Source organism: Solanum tuberosum, unplaced genomic scaffold (genome assembly GCF_000226075.1).
Source record: "Solanum tuberosum cultivar DM 1-3 516 R44 unplaced genomic scaffold, SolTub_3.0 scf00019, whole genome shotgun sequence".
Taxonomy (NCBI): Eukaryota; Viridiplantae; Streptophyta; class Magnoliopsida; order Solanales; family Solanaceae; genus Solanum; species Solanum tuberosum.
In genome coordinates this window covers 2,884,503-2,911,923 of record NW_006238945.1, presented here as the reverse complement: position 1 = coordinate 2,911,923, position 27,421 = coordinate 2,884,503, and the positions used below count along the sequence as shown (strand labels likewise).

At 35.2% G+C, this 27,421-nt stretch overlaps 1 protein-coding gene and 1 long non-coding RNA gene across 2 annotated transcripts; one reads left to right on the top strand and one right to left on the bottom strand.

Moving 5' to 3' along the window:
* Positions 1-16,574: 16,574 nt before the first annotated feature.
* On the bottom strand, positions 16,575-22,568 carry LOC102587656 (uncharacterized). The gene is made up of 2 exons (XR_366787.2): positions 22,201-22,568; positions 16,575-17,779 (listed from the first exon to the last, which is right to left on the bottom strand). It is a non-coding gene; the product is annotated as an uncharacterized lncRNA (long non-coding RNA).
* Positions 22,569-23,472: 904 nt separating this feature from the next.
* LOC107058489 (zinc finger MYM-type protein 1-like) lies at positions 23,473-25,134 on the top strand. Its single transcript, XM_015304274.1, has 2 exons — positions 23,473-24,310; positions 24,860-25,134. The coding sequence occupies exons 1-2, from the start codon at positions 23,473-23,475 to the stop codon at positions 25,132-25,134; spliced, it is 1,113 nt and encodes a 370-aa protein (XP_015159760.1).
* The last annotated feature ends 2,287 nt before the right edge of the window (positions 25,135-27,421 follow it).

Here is a 27,421-nt window from a genome sequence, read left to right as displayed (position 1 = left end):
TAAAGGATGCTTAACCCCTTTCCTTTAGGATAACTAGAACTCTTACCTAGAATCACATAAGTTAAGTAGACCATTAATTGGAGTTAATGTTAGTATTGCTTGGTTAAACATTTAGGTGTTCTCATTCACCTTTAAAAGATAATTTGGTGGCGACTCCTTAAGTTAATTATTTAGGAATCATCAATATGTTACACTATTTGACGTGAGTTAAAATGGGGTATAACATGACATTTTGTCTACAAGGATTGATATGGTTCACATTGTTAATGTATATTCTATATGCAAAGGTGAGGGTGTGACTCATTATTTCTATTCAGGAACTGTATCACGAACTTCATGCGCTGGATAAATTTGAAAAGGATTATCAAAGGAAACTTGAGGAATTAAATTTATTCAAATTGTCCCTCAAAGGTATGATTTTACTTCTATTTTATGTGATATTGTCTTACTCTTTAACATGCCTCTGGCGGAGAAGGTGACAAATGCAAATTTGGTGGAAGAAAATAATCGAATCTCATGTTGCCATGAAAATTAATTTTGAGTTTCTTCTGAAGATTAACTTTTACAACTTGGTTTCATCAGTTTGGCACGAATTTAACGCTTCTATTGCATCTAAGTGGAAGTTACCTAGTAGGTTACACCTTAAATAATGATTCAAGTGAGATTTCATTTCGAGATAAGTATTATTGATTATTACGGAGGCATCATGTTAACCGGCAGCATTCTCCTTTTAAGAAGATTTGTCTTTTCGTTCTAAAAATTTTGATTCATCTTTTTGAACTGATCAAGATATTATATGTATCCCTACAAAAAAAAATTGGTAAACAAGGAACTTATATTTCATAATATGCGCCAATACATAAGAGTGGCATTGGTAGAACACCTACTAATGGTGTTCGGGGAGGGGGTAAACTAGTATAATTAATATTACAAAAGGAGGATTTGTAAGCCTAAAAAAAGGAGTTCCTTATTTGTCTGCATCTAATTTGTCTGAGACAAACAAGGGTGGAACTTCCAAGCACAAAAAGGAGTTAGCTTCTGATGTTTTTGATCCCTCCCACGCTAGTGCATCTGTCACTTTGTTGGTTTTTCCCTATAGGTATGGTGTATTGGGGTTACCCATCTGCCTGAGTAGATTCGTCATCCCTACAATCATGTAAAAGATTTTCATAGGATGGGTGATTGTTTATGATGAAGGTGATGATTTCTTTGCAGTCTTTGTTGATTTCCAAAGGTACCAGACCCTTTGCTAGAGCTAATTGCAATCCCTACCGCAGAGTTGTTAGTTCAACCTTCAAGTAGTTTGCTTTACTAGTATCAAATTACCTTTGATATCCCTATAAGTTGACATGAATAAACTCCTCTTTTACACATTCTACTGATACTCATTTCACCAAGAACTTAGGATAGTTGGAGGACAACAAGTATCGGTTCTTCTAATATTTTGCTAGCATTTTGTGTATGTTTGTTACATTAATTAATATCATGTTAAAATGCGAAATTTCATGTTTTTCTTCACTTGTAGGATAAAGTGTCACGATGTTAGAAAGCGATCTAAAATACAAAGAAAACTGTGAGGAACTTGAGAAAAAAGTGTCTTTGGTTCAATAATCTAGAGGAGGTACTTTGATCAAAAACTATTTTGACTTCCTTTGATAAATAAAATGAAAATTATAAGGATCACTGAAGTCAGGAAAATTGTTCAATAATAGTAGTTCCATAACTTTTGAATGTCGTTATGGACTTAACAGGTAAACATTCTCACAGGTCATAGGCGTACTACTACTTATATCCGATCATGCTTTCACAACTCTCATATATACACAAAAATATTATGAATTCATACTCACAGATACCCGATCTTTCTTGTTCAAACCTCATAACGACAAAAAACACAAACATATGTTACCCATACTATGATGTGGATTAATAAAATAATCGCACCCAAAGAATTGGACATGCACCCAACCAAATAAAAAGACTTTCCTAACCATTTGAACTACAAAACTACAATTATTTTGATTACCAAAGTGCGTGGATGAATTCCTTCACTTTCCAGTACAGAAAGCTTCATCTTCATAATCCTTACCACAATTGATGAAAAACTTCAACCACCTAGTATGACTATTCACCATCAATCCATTGAGATACCTTCATGCTTTTTCATGATTTTCTCGAATTTGTACCAACACAATAGATGGAAGTGGGGACAAAACATGATCACCTCAAACAAAGAAGCATTCCAAAATCATCATATCTTCAAGAGTAATAGTAGTCTCACCCATTGGAAAAACAAAAGTGTTAGTCTCACAACAACACCTTTCCACCAACCCAAACAATCAATTTTTTATCCGTGTGGACTCTATAAACTGAACTCATGTCTGCTTCCTAAATTCCAGCAGCTTTCCATACAGAGTGATAGACAGACTCCATCATTTCAACCCATATCTTCCATTTTTTTGTTGATCTCTCAATCCATTACATCCATGAAAGGAGACTTTCAATGTCCAGTCAGATTCGAATGGAAAAGGAATTGAAGGATGCTTCAATGTTGGACCTTCAATTGATGAAACAATTAGTTTTAAGTAATAGGCTTTTCTTAGTTGTGGATGAAAGAGAAGATTTGATAATTTACTACTTGGTGGGATCCCAAAACTAAGAAAAACACGTTTCTTGAAATTGATTGTCTCCTCGATTGAAGGTCCAACTTTGAAGTATTCTTCGATTACATTTTCATTCGAATCTGACTAGCCATTGAAAATCTCCTTTCATATATGTAATGGATGGAGGGATCAACAAAACAAATTAAAGATATGGATTCAAATTATGGTTTCTATCCATCGCCCTATATAGAAAGTTACTTGAATTAATGAAGCAGTTATGAGTTCAGTTTATAGAGTCTATATAGATAAAATTTTGATTTTTGGGTTGGTCGAAAGGTGGTGTAATGAGACTAACACTTTATTCCATGGGGTGAAGATATGATGCTTTTGGGAAGGTTTTCTATTTTGGGTGACCCTATTTTTCCCCCTTCAATCCACTGAGTTGGAAGAGATTCGAGAAAATCTTGAAAAAGCACGAAGGAATCTCATTGGATTGAACGCTAATAACTATTCTAGGTGATTGAATTTTTTCATTAAGAGTGGTAAGGATTATGAACATGAAGCTTTCCATACTTGGAATGAAGGCATTCATCCATGCATTTTGGTAATTAGAATGATTGTAGTTTTGGGGTTCAGATGATTGGAAAAGTTTTTTTTGTATTTGGCTTGGTGCATGCCCTGCCCCATTTCTTGGGTGGGATTATTTTGTTAATCCACACTAGGGATGGAAAAATGGGTAGTTAAATTGGTAAAAGAGACTCATTTATAAAAGAAAGAAAAGTGATATTAATAATTTTTTTAAGGTGTAGGTGGTCGGGGTGGGATAAGGTAAAAATCAAAAAAAAATTAAAACATTTTTTTCTTTTGGGAAGGGGTTAGGGGGCTGGTAGGGAGTGGGGTAGTGGTGGTAGTGGTGGTAGTGGTGGTGGGGGTGAAGTAGTAAAAAATCAATTTAATTTTTTTTAAGAAACCAAATTTAAAAGAAAAAAACTTGGGGCGTTGTGCTGTGGGGTGGGGTGAGGTGGGAGTGGGGTGTGGGGATGAAGAGTATAAGAGATTTTGCTTTTATACCCATTTTTATTTATCTCGTTTTTGATCGGCTCATATTCTACTCGACCCTCTCATTTCCAGCCTTAATCCAGACCATATTATGGGTAACATATGTTTGTGTTTGGTTGTCTTTCTGAGGTTTGAAGAAGCAAGATCGGGTATTTGTGAGTATGAATTCATAAAAAATTTGTGTATATATGAGAGTTTTTTTGGATGAAATTTGTTATAGAGCTAAGTATTTTCTTAGCTACTTCTTGGGGTTTGGAATGCCAAAATTCAGGTTCAATTTGTATTAGCGGTTAGACATTATCATTTTTGAAGTAGGTTGGATCATTAGAGGAGGGTCCTCTGCTCGAAGAAATTGGTTGAGGTGCGGCTAATGAAATAGATTTGTTTGGTATTGGACAGACCATGTTTATGCTCGTGTTTCGTGATAAATTAAATTTAAAATTGATGAGGTTTCTACCTCCACTGTTTCTTATGTTTCTAATAGCAGCAACGGAGCGGGAAGAAGAAGTTGAAGAATGGATTTGAGATGTCGCTTGAGAGAACATTTTCTTGAAAAAGAGATATTGATTAATCAAATCTCTTTTACTGTCTGTGCCGAACATAACATGAGGTTCTTTAAATCCCATGTGTTGTTGCCAATTTTTGAAATCTTCCTTTATCAATGAAGTAATGATTTTTTTGGTTAACAGTTTAGCTTTCATTAATACCAAAAGTATTTACAATAAAAAGCAAGTGGACACGGACTATCCACTATCTACAAGATAACGACTAAGTCTATCCTATTCTGCTAACCTTTTTACTTGAATATATATCCGTTGGAGTTTCTAGTTTTAACTGAATAAGTAGAATATGTACATGTTCATAATCAACATCTAAGCACTAGATGAAATAGTTAAGTGTTTGTAATGCATGCTTCCATTTGATTATCGTGTTTCCACGAAGATGAATGTGCATCAAAATTTCCTTATAAATATGATCAGCCTCAAATCGTGCTTGTTGGAATCTGATAGCATTTTTTTCCCTCCGTATCAATGTTGTAACTATAGCAAGCGCACTACAAGCAATGTCATCAATGTCATGTTTCCTTTTTGCTCTCTGATATGCCCATTGTATTTCATCTTCCCAGTTGCCAATTCTCCTTCTGTATCCCAGCCAATAGAATATCTTGCTCCATATTTGTTTAGTGATACTACAATCAAAAAATAGATTCTTAAAAGTCTCTATTGCTTACCTACAAAACACACAATCCTGCGGCATGTGCCAAATTTCAAAAAAATTTCCCACAGTGGCAACCCTTTGTTACACAGCTAACCAGAGATGAAATCTATGTCTTGGATGTATACTTGTTTGCAGATTAATAAAGTTCCATGCTACTCTAGGATGTTGAGGCATTAGATTTATGTACATCTTTTTTATAAAGAATCCATTAGGCCCTATCATGGTGTGCAACTGCTTGGTAAGATCTCTAGTGAGGCGTTGTTGTTGCATGATAAGCCCTTTTGTATCTGGTAGTTTCCTCACTACCCAAGAGTCATTCTTGGGTGTAGAAAATAGTTCAATATTGTCACGACCCAGGGGTACACCCTAGATGTAACATGGCGTATAGGACCCCGGGAGGCCCCATACAAGCCACTTAGCATTCATAACATAAGAAATAGAACAAAAGAAAATAAAGACAACATTTCAAGTCCAAAGTTTTATAAAAGTAAAGCGAAAGTTTAAACATTGTGCCTCAATAGCCATCTAATACAATAGAATGAAATTGGGCTTAGCCCATATATCATGTCCAAAACTGAAAATAAGAAGGAAAAACTGAAACGATGAAAATCAGTCCTCGAACATGAGGACTCACCAAAGCTCGAAATCTCTCAAATCAACCTCTAGCCACGAAACTGAGAACACTGACTGTTAGACCCTACATTTGGGGAAAATGTAGGCAAAAGTATGCATTTGTACAAAATATGTACCAAGTATGATAGCCATGCATAAAATATTTAAATCATACTAAAATAAGACATTTCATGACATGCAATGACCAAGCTAAAACATGATTTAAAAGGATTAGAAAGCATAAGTCATAAAGCATGGTAAATGCAAGCTAACATCTTTGAAACTTTTGAACACATATGAGATATTTCTTGAAGTAACCTTAGTTCATTATTATTGTAGGAAGTGGCCTTAACCGACATAGAGATCATGTGAGATATAACATGATCTCCCGGTGTCTCCCACACCGAAAAGGGATGTCCTACTTGCCAAGGTAAGGACCATGAACTTTTAGCTTAGGTGGATTCACTAGCTAATGTCTATCTAGACAATCATCCTATGGGGGCACATAGGTAAGGGATAAGGAGATTGCTTCTAGAAACCTGGACTCTACTAACGGGAGAGCTTCCATCTCAATATCCTATTGGTGCTAAGCATAAATCCCATAGAATAGTCATATTATTACTTGTTCTAATTATCCGTGAAAGGGCACGTCATCTTCCCAATCCAAGCTAAGTCATAAGTCATCCATGGAAAAGTATCATTCAATAACCAATCCAAGTTAAGTTTCATTAGGATAGCTCTTTAGCTTTGATTCATTTAGGTGAGAAGACCTTTAAACCTTATAATCCTTACTATATGAGAAAACCTTTCACAATCATGCTTTCACGTGTATATGAGAAATCCTTTCAACAACACAATAACAACATCATCATTGATACTTCAATCTCAAAGCATCCTTAAAACATTTACATAATTTTCATAAGAACATGCATAATTCCATAATTCACCTTTCATTGTTCAAAACTCACTTTCAATCATCAACATCTAGAAAACATGAGTTAGGCATGGGTTTATAGAAATTCATCATAAATTCATGTAATTCTATCAATTCATGTTTGATTTTATAAAACTCTTCTTTCATAATGCAAGACCCACATTACATACTCATAACTTGGAAAACATGGGGATTATATGGGATCTTAGGGGAATAATCATAAAATCATAGTATTTCATCAATTCATGCATAAGAAATCATAATTCAATCATTTAAATCAATAATCAAGAGAACCCATGGGAATTGAAGAAAACCCTAACTTAATTGGGGATTTCTGTCAGACCCCGAGCCTACACCCTAGGCGGGACTGGCACTCGAGAACCATTGATGGCCCCAAGCAAACCCTTGGCCTGGCTTACTACTCAGCGGAAGATTTAAAGCATTAATACAAGAACTCAATGCATCTCTACTCAAATGTTTAATAGATAACTTAGAACGTTTAAAGATCAAACATTCAACTTGGCCAAAGTGGCAACTCAAGTCTTAACATAAGTAATAACAATGTAAAGACAACTGAACTCCTAACTGTCTATGAAGCCTCTAAAACAAGAGTAATGTCGGGACAAGACCTCTGATCATCCTAACAACTAAAATACTAAAACTAAGATAACAAGGGGTCCTCTAGATAGCAAGGAGGCTCACCAACTGACTCTGAGTGCTCAACTGGATCAACAAGGTGTTGGATGCTGATCCTGGTTATCTGTGTCTGCATCATAAAATGATGTAGGCCAAATGGAATCAGTACATTGAATGTACGAGTATACGAGGGGAAAACTAAACATAACATAAACTTGAAAAGAATCTGAAAGGGACACTTACCTTGGCTTTACTCAACTCCAGTTTATACAAAGCATTTAAAACAGTAGGTAGCAATTCAATTTGTTAAAGAAATGCAATAACAACTCAGTTTACATATAAAGTAATATAATGTTGTGGGAGTTTCTCTAACCGACAACCACTACTATGAGCCTAAATGATGATACATCGTCTTACCCACGCTGCCAGAACTGTCTTATACTTTACCGTCATATAAAACGCTTCAACTAAGTGGATCCACTAGTCTAGGCTAAAAAGCACTAAGGAATCACCAAAAGAGTATGATCTTTTCTACTCATGATGGCCATATAGTTTATGAAGAATTGAGATATTATGAACTCGCATCCCCATATCGGTGCTCAATACTACTCCCAAAATATACTCAGCTCGTATGTTTTAAGAAACAAAACTCTTTCTGTGATTTGAGATAATTACTGAAAAACTAGCTCAAAGGCTCTCTTGGAAATCGATGTTTCCTTACTTGATCAAATGTGAAAACATTTTAACTCTTGGGAATACTTAGTTCCCATATAATCTTTAAAGAAATGAACTTTTCTCTTACTCTTTACTCAACTCAAAGCTTAAGTCTGAAAACAAAGTTAAAACGTTTGTAAAAAACTTTTGGAAAACTCTATGAACTTCTCTTGACTTAACTCTTAACCTGTTGACTTGACTCTTAACTTTCCTTAAATTGAATTATGGATTCAAGGTTCATGATCTCATGTTTTTGGATGATTTCATGATGTTTAGAGTACCTTAGAGTATGGAAATCGTCTAGAAAACATAGGTATGTTGCTAAGGAACTAGTACGGAAAGAGGTGGGAAAAGGTGGAAGAACTGGCGTCCCTGGAGCTCTGAGAGGTGCGGGGCACCAGAGGGCAAATTTCAGAGGCTGGGTTGGGGCGTTCTAGCTGGCGCGCAGCCCCAGAGCCCAAAATTCAGAGCCCTGTTTGGGCGCTCTGAGAGGCGCGGCGCCCCAGCCCCCTCCCCAAAAAATCCTTAATTTTCTTCTTCGTTTTTCAACTCTAAACCCACTAAATTCAATTGGTTCTATCCCCAAACACTTACAATCGACTATATCCTCAATCTATGTAAGATTCTACTCGAAATCACACCTAATAGAATGAATCAAACTCAAAAAACTTCAACAACAAGAACCCACAAGATTTCAAACGAATTATCATCAAGAACTCATAATATTTGCTTTCACAACAACACAACGTCGCTGAATTGGATCATGATTGGCGCGTGGGTGAACTAACCCAATGCTATGTGATCTCACATACTTCGTAGGGATCACCCCTTGACTAAATCCACGACCTTAGCTTCAAGAACTTGATGATTCCTTGTTTTCCTTTCTCTTTTCTCCTCTTCTTTTCTCTTCTCTCAAAACCCTAACTCAACTTTCAAAAGCGTAAACTGACCAAATTCAGTTTAGACCCCTAAGTAATTACCTAAAACAAAATAATTTAATTACCAAGATCCGGTTTTGACTTTCCATATCTAGATAGCCCAACTTCAAATAAACATATCTCACTCATACGAATTCGGAATTGAGCAAACTCGGCGGCGTTGGAAAGATCATTCCAAGATCATTCCTAAGGTATCTAGAAGAACACCTAACTCATCCTTTACTAGGAGTTATGGTCATTTGAATTTGACCAAAACCTCATACTTACATAACTTAACCTATTTTCCAGATTTTTCCTTCTTCCCAAAAAAAACTCTTTCTAAATCTAGCTCTTTCAAATAGCGAGGTGTTACAATTTCTATCTGTGAAAATAGGAGAATTTGGGAACTCCATGAATGGAAGGAATCAATAGATGAAAACTATCATACCTTACTATCAAAGCCTAAAAGCAATGGAAGAATGAAGGCTTGATCTTGAACCCTAGCTTGAATCTTCTTCTTCAACCTTCTAGAGAGAGAAATATCTTCAGGAGAGAAAGACTCAACTTTCTTCGGTGAGTTTGAAGAGAATGAAGTTAATGAATTAATTTGGGGTAAAATAACTTATATAGGGGTTATGGTAAAAGGTAAAATGACATAGTACTAGGCTACACTAATTAGGAAAAGACACAACTGCCCCTAAGAAATAACTGTCGACCACTAACGATGCCTCAGACTGACAGACCGTGGTTTGACCGACAGTCCATCCTGCACGTCTGTCATTACGCATAAGAAAGTGGATTTGAGGCCATGACCCACGAACAGTGGACCCAATGATGGTCCGTTGGTCTAGGCCATGGTTCGTGGTCCTTTAGGCCGTGTTGGGTGGCCAATCCATGGACCAGACCCAAGGTCCATGGCTCAGTCCACGAGCCGTGGCTGGCCTCCATCGGATGGCACCAGAAAATCATGAAAACAAGATATTTGGCCCTTTCTCGAAGCCGAGGTGTTACATTATCTCCCCTTTGGGGTCATTCACCCTCGAATGAGATTCAAGACATCATAAGAAGAAAAGGACTCTAAACTAGCAACCCATCATACATGCAACTTTATTTAAATGCACACAACCAAGGAGGAACCTCGACTCCAAGCTAGAACATATTCAAAACATCATAAGGAAGATAGGAACAAGACCTAGCAGCCCAACATTCATGCAATTACACAAATGCACATATCCGAGGAGGAATCGTCAACTCCAAGCGAAGCATGTTCAAACATCATATCATGAAGTCTATATGCAACTCATACTCAAATGCACATAAACACGTAGAAATCAATTAAGTAAACTCTTTTTTTTTTCAAAACTTAAACTTTTTCATGAACATGCATAAATGAGGAAATATGGAAATGTCTAAGACACGTGACACTAAGAGAACAAACTATGAGGAACTCATTACCTCAACCTAGAATAGGGGTAGAAGGAAAGAGATGAGGATATCAAGACATAATATCGGCCTCCCAACTAGCACCCTCAACTAACTGATTTCTCCACGATACTTTCGCGGAAGCAACTTCTTTATTTCTCAACTTCTTGACTTGTCGGCCTAAAATCTCAACCGGAACTTCTTCATAGGAAAGATTCTCCTCTACTCCCAAATCTTCTAAGGGAACTATAGATGTCGGATCACCAACACATTTCTTCAACATAGAGATGGAAAAAAAATGGATGCACCGATGCCAACTCATTAGGCAAATCTAGTTCATAACCAACCTTACAAACATGCCTCAAAATCTGATATGGGCTTACATATTGGGGACTAAGCTTCCCTTTCTTACCAAACCTCATTACACCCTGCATACGTGAAAAGTAAACTCAATCATGAACATCAAACTCAAGATCTCTTCTCCTAACATCGACATATGACGTTTGCCGACTTTGAGCCATTTTTAACCTTTCTCTAATAAGCCAAACTTTTTTCATGTCATGTACTAACTCAGGACCTATTAGGGCCACCTCACCCACCTTAAACCAACCTATAGGAGATCTACACCTACTACCATACAATCCCTCAAATGGAGCCATACCAATACTTGAGTGATAACTATTGTTATAGGCAAACTCAATCAAAGACATGTGATCATCCCAGTTATTCTTGAAATCAATCACAAAAGCTCTTAACATATATTTCAAAAACCATCGGTTTGGGGATGAAAGAGTGTACTAAGCTTAGCACAAGTACGAAGACCCTTTTGGAAAGATTTCCAAAACAAAGAAGTGAATTGAGTACCACGATTGGAGATAATGGATAAAGGCACTCCATGCAACTTTACCATTTCCCTCAAATACAACTTAGCATAATCCTCCACCGAATAAGAAATCTTGACGGGAATAAAATGAGTTGATTTTGTCATTCGATCTACTACAACCCAAATCGAGTCATGTTGTCCCCGGGTGTGAGGCAAATGAACAATAAAGTCCATATTCACATCTTCCCACTTCCAAGTAGGAATGCTAATGTCTTGGGATAAACCTCCCAGTTTCTGATGCTCAACTTCACTTGTTGACAATTAGGACACTTAGCCACAAATTTCACAATATCCTTCTTCATCCCATTCTACCAATAGATCTCCCACAAATCACGGTACATCTTGGTGGCTCCCGGGTGAATGAAATATCGAGAACTATTGGCTTCTGTCAAGATATGTCCCCTCAAATCATCAACATTAGGAACATACAAACGACCTTGATATCTAAGCACACCATCTCCCCTGGGGAAAAAGCCTCAACGAATTTCTTAAGCACCGCTTCCTTCAATTCAACCTAAATTGGATGAAGGCCTTGCTTGGCTTTCACATCCGCAACAAAAGACTATTCTGAACCGTTGTGAATCATAACACCATCTTTGGTAGATTCCACTAACTGAACCCCCAATCGGGCCAATATATGAACATCTCGAACTAACTCCTTCTTATCTTCTTCAATATGAGCAACACCACCAATAGATAATCGACTAAGAGCATCTACCACCATATTAGCTTTACCGGGGTGATAGAGAACACTCATATCATAACTTTCAATAACTCAAGCCACATTTTTTGGTGAAGATTTAGATCCTTCTGATTAAACACATCTTGTAAACTTTTATGGTCGATGAAAACATCGACATGAATTCCATACAAATAGTGCCTCCAAATCTTTAAGGAGAAAACAACAGTCGCTAGTTCAAGGACATAGGTAGGATAATTCTTTTCATAAACCATAAGTTGTCATGAAGCATATGCAATGACTTTCCTATTTTGCATTAGTACACATCCTAACTCAATTCTCGAGGCATCACAATAAACAACGAAACCATCAGTCCCTTTTGATAAGGTCAACACCGGAGCGGAAGTAAGTCTATCCTTCAATTCCTGAAAGCTCTTCTCACATGCTTCAGACCATATGAACTTAGCCTTCTTTTGAGTTAAGGTTATCAATGGAGAGGCAATCGAAGAAAACCTCAACAAACCTTCTATAGTAACCAGCTAAACCCAAGAAACTTCTAATATCCGAAGGGGATAGAGGTTAAGGCCAACTCTTGATCGCATCCGTCTTCTTAGGATCTACCTCAATACCACTACTTGAAACAATGTGACCAAGAAAAGCTACGGACCTTAACCAAAACTCACACTTGCTAAATTTTGCGAAAAGTTTTTGGTCTTTGAGAATTTGCAACACAATCCTCAAATGATCGATATGCTCATCCTCACTTCTCGAATAGATCAATATATCATCAATGAACAGAATCACAAACATGTCAAGGTACTGTCTATGTTGAGTTGTATGACCTAGCCATATGTGTGAATGATTTTAGTTATTTTCCAAAAAAGATTTATGTAAAAGCAAGGATGACAATTTATCGGGACTTTAGAAAAACTCTAGTTGAGCAAAAGTCTATGTTGATTTTAAACTCTCACCTATTTATGCAGTAATACATAGACAGTATAAATTTATTTATTCTTTTATAATTGCAGGTTTGGATATATAAGATTTTTCTTCATCTTGAAAAATATGTTGAAAAGTCATTGGATTCTTTTTTACCCACTTCTTATTTATTAAGATGGCATACACCGAAGAGTGACAATATAAAGGAAGGAAACTCATTTAAGTATAGAAGAAACAATATAAAGATAAAAATTTATTTGTTGTTGTATAATACTATTTTAAAATTAGTGAATATCATGTAATTTCTACATATACTTTTTTGTAGATTGTGCACCTATACTTTACCCCTATTGCTCGTGAGATGAAGCAGACCTACATGATAACATTTTATTCATATATGAATGAAGTTAATAACATGTTCATTGATACTTTGAAAGTGAAGTTGAAAAGCGTGACTATCCTCACTTCATCAATAGAGGTCGTGGACGACGACAAAGATTTGAATGATCACAATCATATTACAGTCCAACACATGCTTATTATCATGTTAGTTTTACTGAACAGAAAATCGTACATGACACTTTTAATGATAGAGATCTGCATGAGCGTGTTTCTTTGAACAAGAAATGAAGACAAAATAATAGGGAGTTAAAACAAGGATTGTCTTCTCTTTTATATTAAAAAAATCAAATATTACCATTGGATATGCTTTGACTTATACTTTATTATCGTTGTAAAAAGTGATTATTTAAATTGTGTTAGTGTTGTACACGATTCTTAGATTATAAATATAATTATTATTTCTTGTGTGGTTGATAGATGATGGACCGTATAGATCGATACTCTTTTATTTGTAAGGTACATGTGGGTTGGTGTAATGGTTAAAAAAATATTAGTACACAGCAAAAAAAATTAAATAATTAAATAAAGTATATTATATTGAGGATCATCAATTGAATCCATTGTAAATTCTAGACTACACACTTTGCAATTGATATATGTATGAGTTTATAGCTCTTTCTAGCATATTATCAAAAAAAAAATTATTGAAATTCACACAATTAAATAAACTTAAACAAGTCATATTATCATATAAGAGTCTACATAAATTGGGGACGGGGATTAGATTAGAGATGTGTGAGGGTGAGTAGTGATTATACAATCAACATCTTCAAAGTAATGTTTACCAAAGTACAAGTATGTTTTATGAAGATTTCATTTGTTCAACCATAATTCATCCTCATGCATCTTGATTATTGTCCCTAATTTACGTGCACTCTTATATGATCATATATATGACTTGTTTAAACTCACTGAATTGTGTAAATGTTAATAATTATTTATTTTTATTAATTAATTATTCTCTTTTTAAAATTTGACTAGTTATGGTCTTTACATATGTATCTTAACCTAGTAAGTTTATTATGGATGAAGGTCTTAGAATAGGCTAGACTATAACAAGTCGAGGACCAAACTAAGTACAGTCTAGCCTATATTAAGGCATTCGTCCATAATAAACTTACTAGATTATGAGACATATGTATAGACCGTAGTAGAAATTTCAAAAGAAAATAATTAATTAATAAAAAAATAAATTATTGAAATTTAAATAATTAAATAAGTTAAACAAGTCATATGATCATATAAGAGTCCGTGCAAATTGGGTATAGTAATCAAAGATGTATGAGGATGAATAGTGGTTGAACAAATGAAATCCTTACAACATACTTGTGTTTGGTCAACATTACTCTAAGGATGTTGATTATATAACCACTACTCATCCTCACACATCTCTCATCGTCGTCCCCAATCTACGTGGACTATTATATGATCTCATGAATTGTTTAAGCTCATTTAGTTGTGTAATATTTAATAATTTATTGTTTAATTAATTAATCATTTCTCTTTTCGACAATATGCTAGTAAAGGCTAAAAAGTCATACGATATACTATTGACAAAGCGTGTAGTCTAGAATTTACAGTGCACCAGATCGATCGTCCTCAATATAATATAATTTATTTAGTTATTTACTTTTTTATTATTTATTAATATTTTTCGATCATAGCACTAATTCATACACTGAAATTCATTAATTATTTATCATGGATAATGATCTCCATCAAGTTTAGACCATTTAATTTGTTTAGTATAAATTCATCTAACCGATGTTTGACCAGATTCATTATCTTGATAATATATATATTACTAACAGAATTGCGAAATTCAAAAACAATAAAATGACAACAATATGTAGAAAACTTAAATTGATTTTATTCATTTGTTTGTGGCTACATATTTAACATATTATTGACACTAGCTTGGGCAAAAAGAGCAAAGGGAAAAAGCTTTCAATACACATAGTAAGTAGTACATAAATCAAATGATTCACACTCCGTTTTCTCTTCTTGAAACATTTAGGATCTTCCAATTCCATTAGGATGAACATTCATATTCATTGAATGATCACCGAAACTTTCATCTTCAACTGAATGGTCGTCATCGACTGTAAGGTGTGGTGACGGGGGTACTAGAGACCTCGCAACGATATTTATTCTCAATATAGGCTTAAAGCTATTGACAACGACATCCAACATGTACGGGAACATCTGTCTGTCATTTTTATGAATGTGAGATGTATTTTTCTTTCGGCGGAATGACCTGGAAGACCCATATACTTGGATCTGTTTGTCAGTTGGACCCTCCTACTCATTACTTTGCCAAATGGATACTTAAACTCAATGAAACTCTATTTTTTCAACCCCTCTGACCATTGACCAAACTTATGTGGCATTAAATTGACTGAGTTAGACAACTGCGTGACAACACGCGTTTGTAGCAAGTGACTACAATATTTCTATTTTTAAAATATTAAAATTACACAAGAAAAAATAGTAATATTTAAAAATAAAAAAAACTCAAATCATCTCATCTTCTTCTTTAGCCCCACCCACCCCTTCTCTCTTCATCTTCAATCCCCAATCCACCCTTTCTCTTTTCTTCTTCTTCTTCAGTTGAGTACTCACCCACTCATCCATCATTCTTTCTTCGTTTTCAGTACCCACTTCATTCTATTTTTTTTCATTGTCTTCTTCGATAAACACCCTTCACCACTGTCACCATTACCATAAAAAAAAATTAAAAGTTACCAAAACATAGGGGTGGATCTATTAAGGGGTGTGGGGGTGCCAAGCCACCCACGAACTTCGACGAAAAATCTATATATACATAGGTATATGTGTTTATATATATATGTATATATATAGATATATATATATATATATAATATTTATATAAATATATAAAATGCCACCCAAAGAACAAAACTGGTCTGTGGTGCCAAGGTAGGAGGAGGACTTAATAAGGTTGATGTTGCGGTTTCGAATCCCATTTGCATCTATTATTTTTGAGAAATTGTTGCACACGTTTTTGTAAGAAAAAAAAGGCTACAGTCATGGAAAACCATATAAACGCTTTCTTCTCACATGCCTCAACCCTAATTTCTTCTGATTATTAGCTACCGGAATGGCCAATTCCGCCGCTGGCCAGCCCCCTGTTGCTAGTCAGGCTTTGCCTCTCTATTCCGATATTTCGTTTCCAATACTTCAACATCCCAACAGTTTGCCTGCGAAGGAAGATAACAATGATGGACCCTCACAGGTGAGTCTTGGAAAGGTAAACTATGTTGAACTAGTTAAGGACACAATGCCTCATCGAAGAAATCATGGTGCGGTCCCACCAATCCAAATGAAACAAATTCAATACGTAGAAGGAGTGCCCAGAATCACATGGACAGAAGAGGAAGTGAATAGAATGAATGTACTAGAGAATCTACAATTTGCAGTTATTAGTAAATTCTCTTATGGATGGCCAGAACTAGATGATCTGAGAGTGCAGATTCCTAAGCAATTACAGATCAAAGGAGATTGTAATATTGGTCTGTTAAGGAATAGACATATATTAATCAGATTAATCCAGATGGAAGATTTTATTAACATAATGTCAAAAAATACTTATTACATTATTGCTAAAGATGGATATACGTATCAAATGTGGCCGCTAATCTATGATGCCAAATTCTAACCATAGGAGGAGACTACTCAAGCAATGTCTTGGATTTATTTCCCGCAACTGTTGCCCACTTTTTATGGCAAAGAAACTTTGTTCTCATTAGCATCGGCTGTGGGGAAGCCGGTGCAATTGGACTTGGCAACAATTAATAAGACACACCCAAGTTGTGCGAGAGTCAAAGTTCAGGTAGACCTTATTGCAAATATTCCGGAGTGGATGGAGATAGAAGTGATTAGTCCAGGAAAGAAAAGTGCAAGGATTGAGAAGATCAAAATCCATTATGACTTTTTACCTAAGTATTGTCGCACCTGCAAGCTGCAAGGACACAATGAAGAAGAATGCAGAACAATTCATCCTGAATTAAAATATGCTAGAGAAAAAAAGGTTCAAGAGGAAGGGGAGCTACCTCAACGTCAGGCTCAAGATCAATATCAGAAGATTAACTAGAGACATAAAAAGTTCATCAAAAAATGGTGTCCAATTAAAAAAGTTTTCATCATGGATAGGACTAAAGAAGCAGAATCCAATGGTAAAAATATAGTGGCGACTGTCAATGCTTTTGACTGTCTGGCTGATGAGACACAACAAGTTCAAATAGTTGTGGAAAATTATGAGCCAGTCTCAATGCAAACATCAGACAAGGTGGAGGTACAACAAAGCCAAATCAAAATACCAATGAAAAAACAAATTGATACTATGAAGTATCCTCTACTGCTCAAGAGATTCAGGATAACAAATCAATTAGCAGCAATATATACAGCACACATGAGGATATTCAGGGTGAGCAATCAAAGATAGAAAAGGTGGACAAGACTACAAATCTCAAGGATGAGAAGTTAGCTCAAGAGACCAAACAACTAATGATTAATCAAAGCATCCAAATCAGTAGTAATAAAGAAGTAGATAGTAAGGATGGGGAACAATTAATATGTGCCAGTGTCCAGCAGTCCACTGTGATTGCTAATGTTGAGTACCCTATACCACTACAGATGATATCTACAAGCCCTCAAGAGTCTTCAGATTGTACAACAATGGAGCACAAAGCGTATCTCCCCATTATTCCTTATCCAGAGAAAGATTCTCCTATGCAAGACCTACATGAAATTGTTTCACATCAGTTGCATAAAGTTAATATAAGTGAAAGTACAGAAAGTAGGGTTGATGGGATTGAGGATAAAGATGACCATAATAATAATATCAATTCTAGAATGATTGAAAGGGAAGCAGGATTATCTCCTCATGCAATCTCAAAAGGATTGAAAGGTAAAAATAAAGGGGATAACAACAAAGTTGAGAACAATAGTATGATAACAAGAACATCACTGAAGAGGGGGGTTAAAATTGGTGTTAAATGAAGTACAAAGCTCTTGTGTAGAACATTAGATCTGTGAGAACTCATAAGGCTTTTCACAGAGTCCAAATGTTAAATAGACACCATAAGTTCTCCATGATTGCATTACTAGAACCATTCCAGGACACAAGGAATATTCAGAGTTTTAAGAGGAAGCTGGGGATGAAGTATGTTAATTACAATATTAATGGAAAGATTTGGGTATTTATACAAGATCATATACATGTGGGGGTGATTATTGATTCTGAACAACAAATAGCATTGCAGCTAACCCTAGAGGATGGCATACACATGGTTACTACCTAGTTTATGCCAAATGTTCTACTCTTGAAAGACGCGTCTTGTGGGATGATCTTTATTCAATTCGGCAGAATTTGACCCTCTCATGAATGGTAGGGGGTAACTTTAATGTTAACATGAGTGATGAGGAGAAAATTGGGGGTCTATCTGTATATCCTCAAGAGTTTGAAGATTTCTCTTTCTGCATAAACTCATGTTATATGTTTGGTGTCCATGTTAGAGGAAGCCCATTCACTTGGTGGAATGGTAGGGCTTATGAGGCTTGTATTTTCAAAAGACTTGATAGGGTGGTGATTAATCAGGCTTTGGTGGATGTTGTTGGTGTTGTGGAGGTTCAACATTTGGCAAGAACTGGCTCTGATCATGCACCTTTATTTTTTACTTATGGAGGGGATCTTCAACAGTTCCATAAACCTTTTAAGTTTCAGAGTTTTTGGACAAATAGACATGATCTTAAAGAGGTTGTTAGGAAAAATTGGGTGGCTGAGAGTTCAGGAAATGTATTTATTAACCTCAAATCTAAGCAAAGGAGAACTAGACAGGCTCTGACTAGATGGAGTAAGGAAAATTTTGGGGATATTTTGAAGCAACTTATCATCAGAGAGGAAATTGTGAGAATAAAGGAAGAATTGTTCAAAGAGTTCCCTACTGCCTCCAATAGGGTGGTTCTTCAAAGGGTCCAAGATGACCACAAGAAGTACTTGCAATAGAAGGAGGAGTTTTGGAAACAAAAGGCTAATTTGCAATGGTTTTCTGAAGGGGATAGAAACACCAAATTTTTTCACTGTTTGGTAAAAGGAAGAAGAAAGAGGTTGGGGCTAAAGAGCATGATACTGGAAGATGGAAGGTGGACTGGGGGTGATAATCAATTGGCTTCTGAAGCTATAAAGTTTTACCATGCTCAATTTACTGCTAATAATAACAATGAGGAATATTCATTGCTTCAGAATATCCCTAAACTGGTCTCAGATTCTGACAATCAAGCACTGAATATAGTACCTACTGAGGAGGAGGTTAAAGGAGTTGTATTTGCACTAAATAGAGATAGTTTTTGTGGGACTGATGGCTTTTCAGGTCTGTTCTATCAATATTGCTGGGATATTGTGGGTCTTGATGTTATGAAAATAGTACAGGCGTTCTTTGAAGGTAATACTCTACCTAAATCTATTACTCATACTAATTTGGTCTTGCTCCCTAAGAAAGAAATCATACATACTTTCTTAGACTTAAGGCCAATTAGTTTAAGTAATTTCTTGAACAATGTCATCTCTAGAATCATACATGACAGGATAGAAGATTTGCTTCCTAAGATTGTCTCCCAGCATCAATCTGGATTTGTGAAGGGAAGAAGTATTTCTGAGAATGTATTGCTAGCTCAGGAGTTAATTACTGATATAAGAAAGAAGGGAAAACCTGCAAATGTTGTTATTAAGTTTGATATGGCTAAAGCTTATGATAGAGTGAATTGGAGATTTTTTATTCAAGTGCTAGGAAGAATGGGGTTTAACAATTTGATGTAAGACAAGGTTTGGAGGTTAATTGCAAACAACTGGTACTCCATTATTATTAAGGGGCAATCTCATGGTTTCTTTCACTCTTCTAGAGGGGTGAAACGGGGTGAACCCCTATCCCCTGCTCTTTTTATTATATCTGCTGAGGTGTTGACAAGAACTTTGAACAATCTATTTGAGGATAAAAACTTCAAAAGTTTTGGCATGCCTAAATGGAGTGACAACATTAATCATCTTAAATAGGCAGATAATATAATCATTTTCTCATATGCTGATCCCGTCTCTTTGAAATTGATTATGCAGACTCTTGAAAAGTATGAAAATGAATCTGGCCAGATGATTAATAAGCAGAAGAGTCAATTCTTTATGTACAGAAAGGCTGCCAGAGGGATCATACAAGAGGTGGAGAATATTACAGGTTTTACTATAAGAGATTTCCCTATTATGTACTTGGGATGTCCCATTGGACATGCAAGAAAGAGGAAGGTTCATTTCTCTGAACTTATTAAGAAGGTACAAAATAAACTACAATTGTGGAAGGGGAAACTATTATCCTTTGGGGGAAAGGTTGTTCTTATCAATAGTGTCCTACAAAGTGTTCCTATATATCTTTTGTCCTCCCTGGTTCCTCCCAAGTGTGTGATTCATGATCTGCATAGAATATTTGCACAGTTTCTATGGAACTTTAGGGAGGAGGAGAGAAATAAGCACTGGGTATCTTGGGAAGATTGCTGCTTACCAAATATGAAGGTGGTTTGGGATTCAGATCTTTTTTTGATGTGTCAAAGGCTTTGTTTCCTAAATTATGGTGGCAATTTAGAACCAAAAAGACTTTGTGGACTAATTTTCTATGGAACAAGTATTGTAAAATACATAGACCCCAAGTGGTACATTGGCAAGGGGGTTCTCAAGTCTGGAAACTTATGTTGGATGCTAGAGATGCTATGGATCAAGACATATGGTGGGAAACAAAATGTGGTCATTCAAGTATTCGGTTTGATAACTGGACTCAATTAGGGTCTATTTTCTATTATCTTCCTATATCATACCAGCACTATAATACTTATGAAGATGTCAAGAAGTTGTTGATACAACGTAAGTGGAACAATAAACTATTGATGCAAATATTTAATGAATAAGTGGTCAATCAAATTCCCAGGGTCCTGGTAGCAGTAGGTAAATCAGAAGAATGGGATAAGGCCTGGTGGATGTTAACAAGCAATGGCAAATTTACTATTAAATCTGCCTGGGAGGCATTAAGAATGAGAAGTTCAGATCAGGAGGAGATGAAATTCATTTGGCAAAACGGAATTCCATTCAAAATCTCATTTTTCATGTGGAGACTCTGAAAGAAGAGAATTCCCATTAGAGAAACTATTGAACATCTTTTTGTTCAATGTCCAAATGCTTTAAAACTATGGCATATGTTTGTTGGGGCTGCTGTTTGAAATGTTATGGTGTTCAGCTGAAACAAATGTGTGATATTTGGTGGAAGTTTGAGTGTGCTTCTAAACTTAAACCTTTGATTGTTGTTGTGCCTAGTTTAACAAAATAAGAAATGGAGGCAGTATATCTTTTATCTATATGGTGGGGGAAATCAATAGAAACTTGGTTATGTTAGCCAAGTATTTTTACCCTTGGTTAGCTGATATTCCTATTAATTGGCCTTTAATGGTCAAGTTCTTTGAAGATTACAGACCAGTGATATCTTGTGAAGTGGTTAGATGGACATGTCATGTAATGGGCTTCAAATGTAATACTGATGGAGGATTGGATTCTTTGACAGGCAACTTTTCTAGTGCATTATGTATTAGAGATGTTGCAAGCAACTTTGTATATGCAGAAACAAGAAATATTGGGAAGGAATCAGTGATGATGGCAGAAATAAAATCCCTAATGTTTGGGCTAGAGTATTGTTGCAGTCACAATGTAATACATGTTGTTTTAGAAACAGTTTCTTTGATATGTAAAAGGGTACTTGATGGAGTGTGGGAAACTCCATGGAATATTGCAATTGTTCCAAACTACTTAAAAAGGGTATTAGCAGAAAATGGGGCCTTAGTCGAACATATTTACAGAGAAGGCAATCAAGTCGCATATTTTTTTACTAACATAATTTTTACTTTTGCAGGTCCAATGGTGAAAAACATCAATTCTTTGAGAGAAATACCAAGTAAAGGAAGGGCATTGTTAGAACTCAAAAAATTGGGCACACCATATATGAGAATAAAGAAGTGTCAAAATAATATGGAATCTACAGCAAGCAACAGAACACCAAGAACAATAACCAATGATCCGATTAATTAGATTGAAGGGCAAGGAGACAGATAGTCTCCGATAAAAGGATTGTTACCTGAAGTCGGCATCTCCAATATGACATAATTAGATTTCAGATCAGATTTCTTTGGCAGTGGTATTAGTTCCTCTGGAGCTCAACCTGTTAAGAATGAAGAAATGGAAACCTAACTATGTCTTAGAGTTGAAGATCAATCCCTGAGAATTTGATGTTGCCCATCGGTAAAAAAAGGAACCCCCAATTTAGTGGTAGAAGAAGTCTTCATTAAATATGAATTCATGGTATTCGTGATACTAGTGAACTCCTAAGGTGAATATCTGCTCGACCGCGAAATTGTGCTTCCAAAATCTCCAGTGCCAGCTTGAAGATATCTTCCATGGTGACTTTTCAAGCTTCCAGAGCTATTGTCTCTTTCCTTTTTTAGTTTTGTCTTCACTATTTGTGTTTAATTAGATATTGCCTAAATTAAGTTTTGGACCCAAGCCATGTAAATTGTTTACACAATTTTATTTTTTAGTCTATAAATGTGCTCGACCCAATTCATTTGCTTAAAAAAATTAATTAATTAAATTATTACACCTTTGACTTTTCTTTTATTTTACCAAACACAATATAAAAGTGTTCTCTTTCTCTTCAACTATTTTCAAACCTTTTTTCCTCTAAGTTTCAACTTCTCCAAAATCTTCATTGCCCCATTCCATACCCAAGTCACTTGTTGTCGTTGCCGCCCGCTACCCGCCTCCCGCCTTAGCATTCCGTCCAGTGGCTAAGCCTCATAGGCCTGCTTGTTGTTGGGTGCTATTATTTTCAGTTTTGTCCATCCATCCACAACCTTTTATAGATTGTAAGTTTGTAATTCTATTTTAGTAAGATTTTTTTATTTCTAATTCTTGACTTCTTTAAAGTTTTAATGAGTGATGACTGATTTCATATTAGACAAGAGTTTTGATTTTACTTTGATATTCTAAATTTTTAATGAACATTGTAAGACATTATTGGTTAAAAATTGTGTGATATGAACCATATTAATTTGAATTAACTATGACTTACCCTATTAAATTTGAATTAATTGTGAGTTGAATTGAATTTTAATTTTTGTAGGAAAGTGTTCTAGTTTTATGAATTGAGATGGAGAAGTTTCTTGTGAAATTTAATCATTCTCAAGCAAGTTCTAGTACGAATGTCAATCATTCACATCTTATAAATGACCTTAATTTAGATTCACTTGAAGCCGATCCAGGAAAATGAGTACCAATTGCTCACTATAACCCTCGAATAAAGGATGAAGCGAGGAAACATTATATTCAAAACGGACCTTGTCAACCTCGCATGGATTCATATCCTCCTACTGAAATTGGAAAAAGAATGCGCCAATTTTGTAAAAGTTGGTTTGAAGGTCCATATTCTAAATGGTTGGAGTATAGCGTGGAGAAAGATTATGTCTATTGTCTATGTTGTTATTTATTCAAAGATGATTTCTTCCATGAAAGTACGAGTGAGTTTTACACAAAAACTGGTTTTAGGAGTTGGAATAGGGCACTTGAAAGGTTCCGTAAACATGTTGGTGATGTTAATAATATTCATGACAAATGTTTCAACAAGATGCTAGATTTGTCAAATCATCATCAATCAATTCAAGTTGTTCTTGACAAACATTCTCAAAAGTTAAAAAATGAGTATCAAATGCGTTTGGAAGCCTCAATTGATGTGTCAAGGCTTCTTTTGCAATATGGATTACCTTTTCGAGGTCATGATGAAAGTGATTCTTCAACTAATCAAGGCTTCTTTCTAGGATGTTTGCGATGGCATGGGGACAAACATCGGGATGTGGGAAAAGTGATATTAGAAAATGACCCACAAAATGACACTTTGACTTGTCCTATGATTCAAAAAGATATTGACAATGCTTGTGCAAAAGAAACATTGAAAGCAATAATTGAGGACTTGAATGGAGATTACTTTGGTATATTAGTTGATGAGTCAAAATACATCTCTCACAAAGAACAAATGGCTCTTGTTTTGCGTTCTGTTAATAAGAATGGTGAAGTAGTTGAACGATTTATCTATCTTGTCCATGTTAGTGATACATCGTCATGTTCATTGAAGAAAGCAATTTATTCTTTGCTTTCCGTTCACTCACTAAGTCCATCCAAAATACATGGACAAGGTTATGATAGGACTAGTAATATGAAAGGAGAGATAAATGGGCTCAAAACTTTGATTATGAAATATAGTCCATCGGCATATTACATTCATTGTTTTGCTCATCAATTGCAACTAACACTTGTGGCTATTGCTAAAATTTGGATGTTGAATACTTTTTTTATCATGTTAGTAATGTGTTAAATGTGGTTGGGGGATCTTTCAAGCGTAGAGACTTACTCCGTGATCACTAAGCCAAAAAGTTAGAGCAATTATTTGAATCTGGTGAAGTTTGAAAAGGCCAAGGATTACATCAAGAACGTGGGCTTCAAAGACCAGGTGATACTCGTTGGGGTCACATTTCAAAACTTTAGATAACTTTATTGTTATTTTCTCATCTATTGTTCATGTTCTTGAAGTGATTGAACTTGAAGGGTCCACATGAAGTGATAGAAATCAAGCGGAGTATATTTTGACAAAGATTAAAACATTTAAATTTATTTTTGTGTTTCACTTGATGTTGAAAGTGTTGGCAATGTCAAATGAGTTGAGTAAGATTTTACAAAAAAAACAGATCAAGATATTGTTAATGCCATGGAGTTTCTTAATATTACAAAGAAAAGATTACAAGATATGAGGGAAAATGGATGGGAATCTTTGTTGGATGATGTTTCCTCATTTTGTGATGTGCATGATATCTTGATTCCCAAGTTGGATGAGTCTTATTTTCCCGAAAAACGTAAGTCTTCGGGTGTTAGTTATGCGCAACACTTACGTGTTGAAGTCTTTGTTGTTGTCATTGATATGCAACTTCAAGAGCTTAATAACCGTTTTGATGTTAGTGAGTAGTGATCTGCTTTTTGGGATGGGTAGCTTGAATCCGGTCAATTCTTTCTCTAATTTTGACAAAGGTAAAATCATGACTTTAGCAAAGTGTTATCCAAGTGAGTTTGATGATGGAAAAATTCAAGATTTGAGCTACCAACTCGATACTTTCATTATTCATATGTGAAGTGGTAATCCCAAGTTCTCCAACTTGCAAGGAATTCGTGATTTTGGCGAAGGCATTGGTTGAAGCAAATCCTGCGGAGACTTATTCACTTGTTTATTTACTTGTAAAGTTGACTTTGATCTTACCTGTTGCTACGGCAACTGTGGAGGGAGTATTTTCATCAATGAAGCACATAAAAATGAAGTGCGGAATAGCATTGGTAATCAATATTTAAATGATTGTCTAGTTTGTTACAGAGAGTGTGATGTATTTACAAATATTAGTAATGATGTCATTATCGATCGTTTTCAGAATATGAAAACTCGTCGAGGACAATTGTAAATGAATGATGAATATTTATAATATTAGTAATATTATTGAAAGTTTTAAATTTGTTAACGTCATGCTTTTAGTGTGAAGTGTGGATTTGTAATATCTAATTATTTATATTTTATTGATTCATTTATCATATATATCGAAAAGACGAACAATTTAATCAAATATAAAGTTAATTTAATCGATAAGTCTATTTGGCACCCACAGACTCTAAATCCTGGATCTGCCACTGTCGAAAAATATACATCTAGCTAATCCATTTTCATTTTTATGTCCTTATATAAGAATTTCAAGATCTATTATATTTCTTAGATTATTCACAAACCAGATTTTTTTAATTCAAAATTTCTGTGATATTTGAGTTTATCAATTCAAAATAAATGGAATAGATCCTCAAGTAAACCTAATGGCTAATGAATTTTTGTGTTTGAAAAAAATTTTGAGTTTGAAAACGATGCAAAATGTTGGAGTAGAATGCAATTTGTTTCGGGGATGAGGAGTGGAAATGGAGAAGATGATGAAGTGGGGAATTGGGGAAGGAGGAATTGTACCTTTTTTAAATTATTATTTATCTTTTTTGATAATTAATTTTTGTTGTTCATTAAATATTTAAAAAAGGTATGATGTTTCACTAAAAAAAATGGTGTGAAATTCCATGTGTAGTTGTGTGTATTACACTTCCACAGATCATGTGAGAAAAGGGTTTAAAATATTGTGTTTCGTTGAGTTTAAATGTTTATTTGGCAAACTAGTGAGTAGGAGGATCTAACTGACAAACGGAGACAAGTACAAGGGTCTCTCAGGTCATTCCACATTTTTCTTTCCATTCATTAGTTAGTTAATCACAACGCCGCTTGGCTCGCAAACCAATTGTCCGCTCTCAATTACACTTTGAACCATGTTGTGCATGAATCATTGAGACGAAAGGGGATGATAGCTATCACCTTACTAGATAATTTTCAATTTCAACATATTATCACCACTAGCAATAATTACTTCAACTACTGTCATCATAAACCAAATTGATCAATCCTAGATTACAATGGCGGTCTATACCTAATTGATGACTAACTGGTGACTGGTATGAAAATCTGCAAACAAAAATGTCAATAAATTAAATTGGGTGTAATCAATTCTTTGCTAGCATTGGAATGAAAAAATGTACATTTAGGACTTCTAAACTACAACAATTTATATACTAATGAGGTATTGAGTGAGAATTAAAAAGTTTTCATGCTAGTAATTTTTTTTTTACAAAAAATTAAAAATAAATGGAATAACAATGGAGGCAATGAACAAGAATGAAGATTTTCAGTTGTGAGGAAGAAGATTTCGCCGAAAATGTCACTGGAATCGGAAAAAGTAGGTGAAAACAAGACCTTTTTTGGGTGGCTTCTTGAACAAGATTTTTTTATTATTATTTTATAAATCTGAAATAAATGGTAGGAAAAAATAAAATTTGTTAGAAGAGGTGGGGGAACTAAAGTGTAATATTAAAGACTTGGAAGTTGGTCTTGTATCTTTTGAAAGAATATTTGATGTTGTTATAATTAGTGTCTATTAGAGCTGTCAATCTAGGCTAGCCCACCCCATCTGGACTAACATCATGTAATATTGTATTGTTGATATTTATGATAATATTTTTATATTATAATTTAATTTAAAAAATTATAAAAATAATACTTTTAAGAAAAAAAGATTGGCCCAGCAAAGCCCGGTCCATGTACTTGTGGGCTGGGCCAACCATTTTCTGGCCCACACCAAAAATGGTCGGCCCATCCCACAAGTACGTGGGCTACGGGCTTTCCT

What these genes read in the sequence shown, in the direction of transcription:
- LOC107058489 (XM_015304274.1), top strand. Translation starts at nt 23,473, where the DNA reads ATGGATTCATATCCTCCTACTGAAATTGGAAAAAGAATGCGCCAATTT. An exon ending in ATCCAAAATACATGGACAAG is followed by an intron (nt 24,311 to 24,859) that starts GTTATGATAGGA and finishes CAAAAAAAACAG; the next exon opens with ATCAAGATATTGTTAATGCC.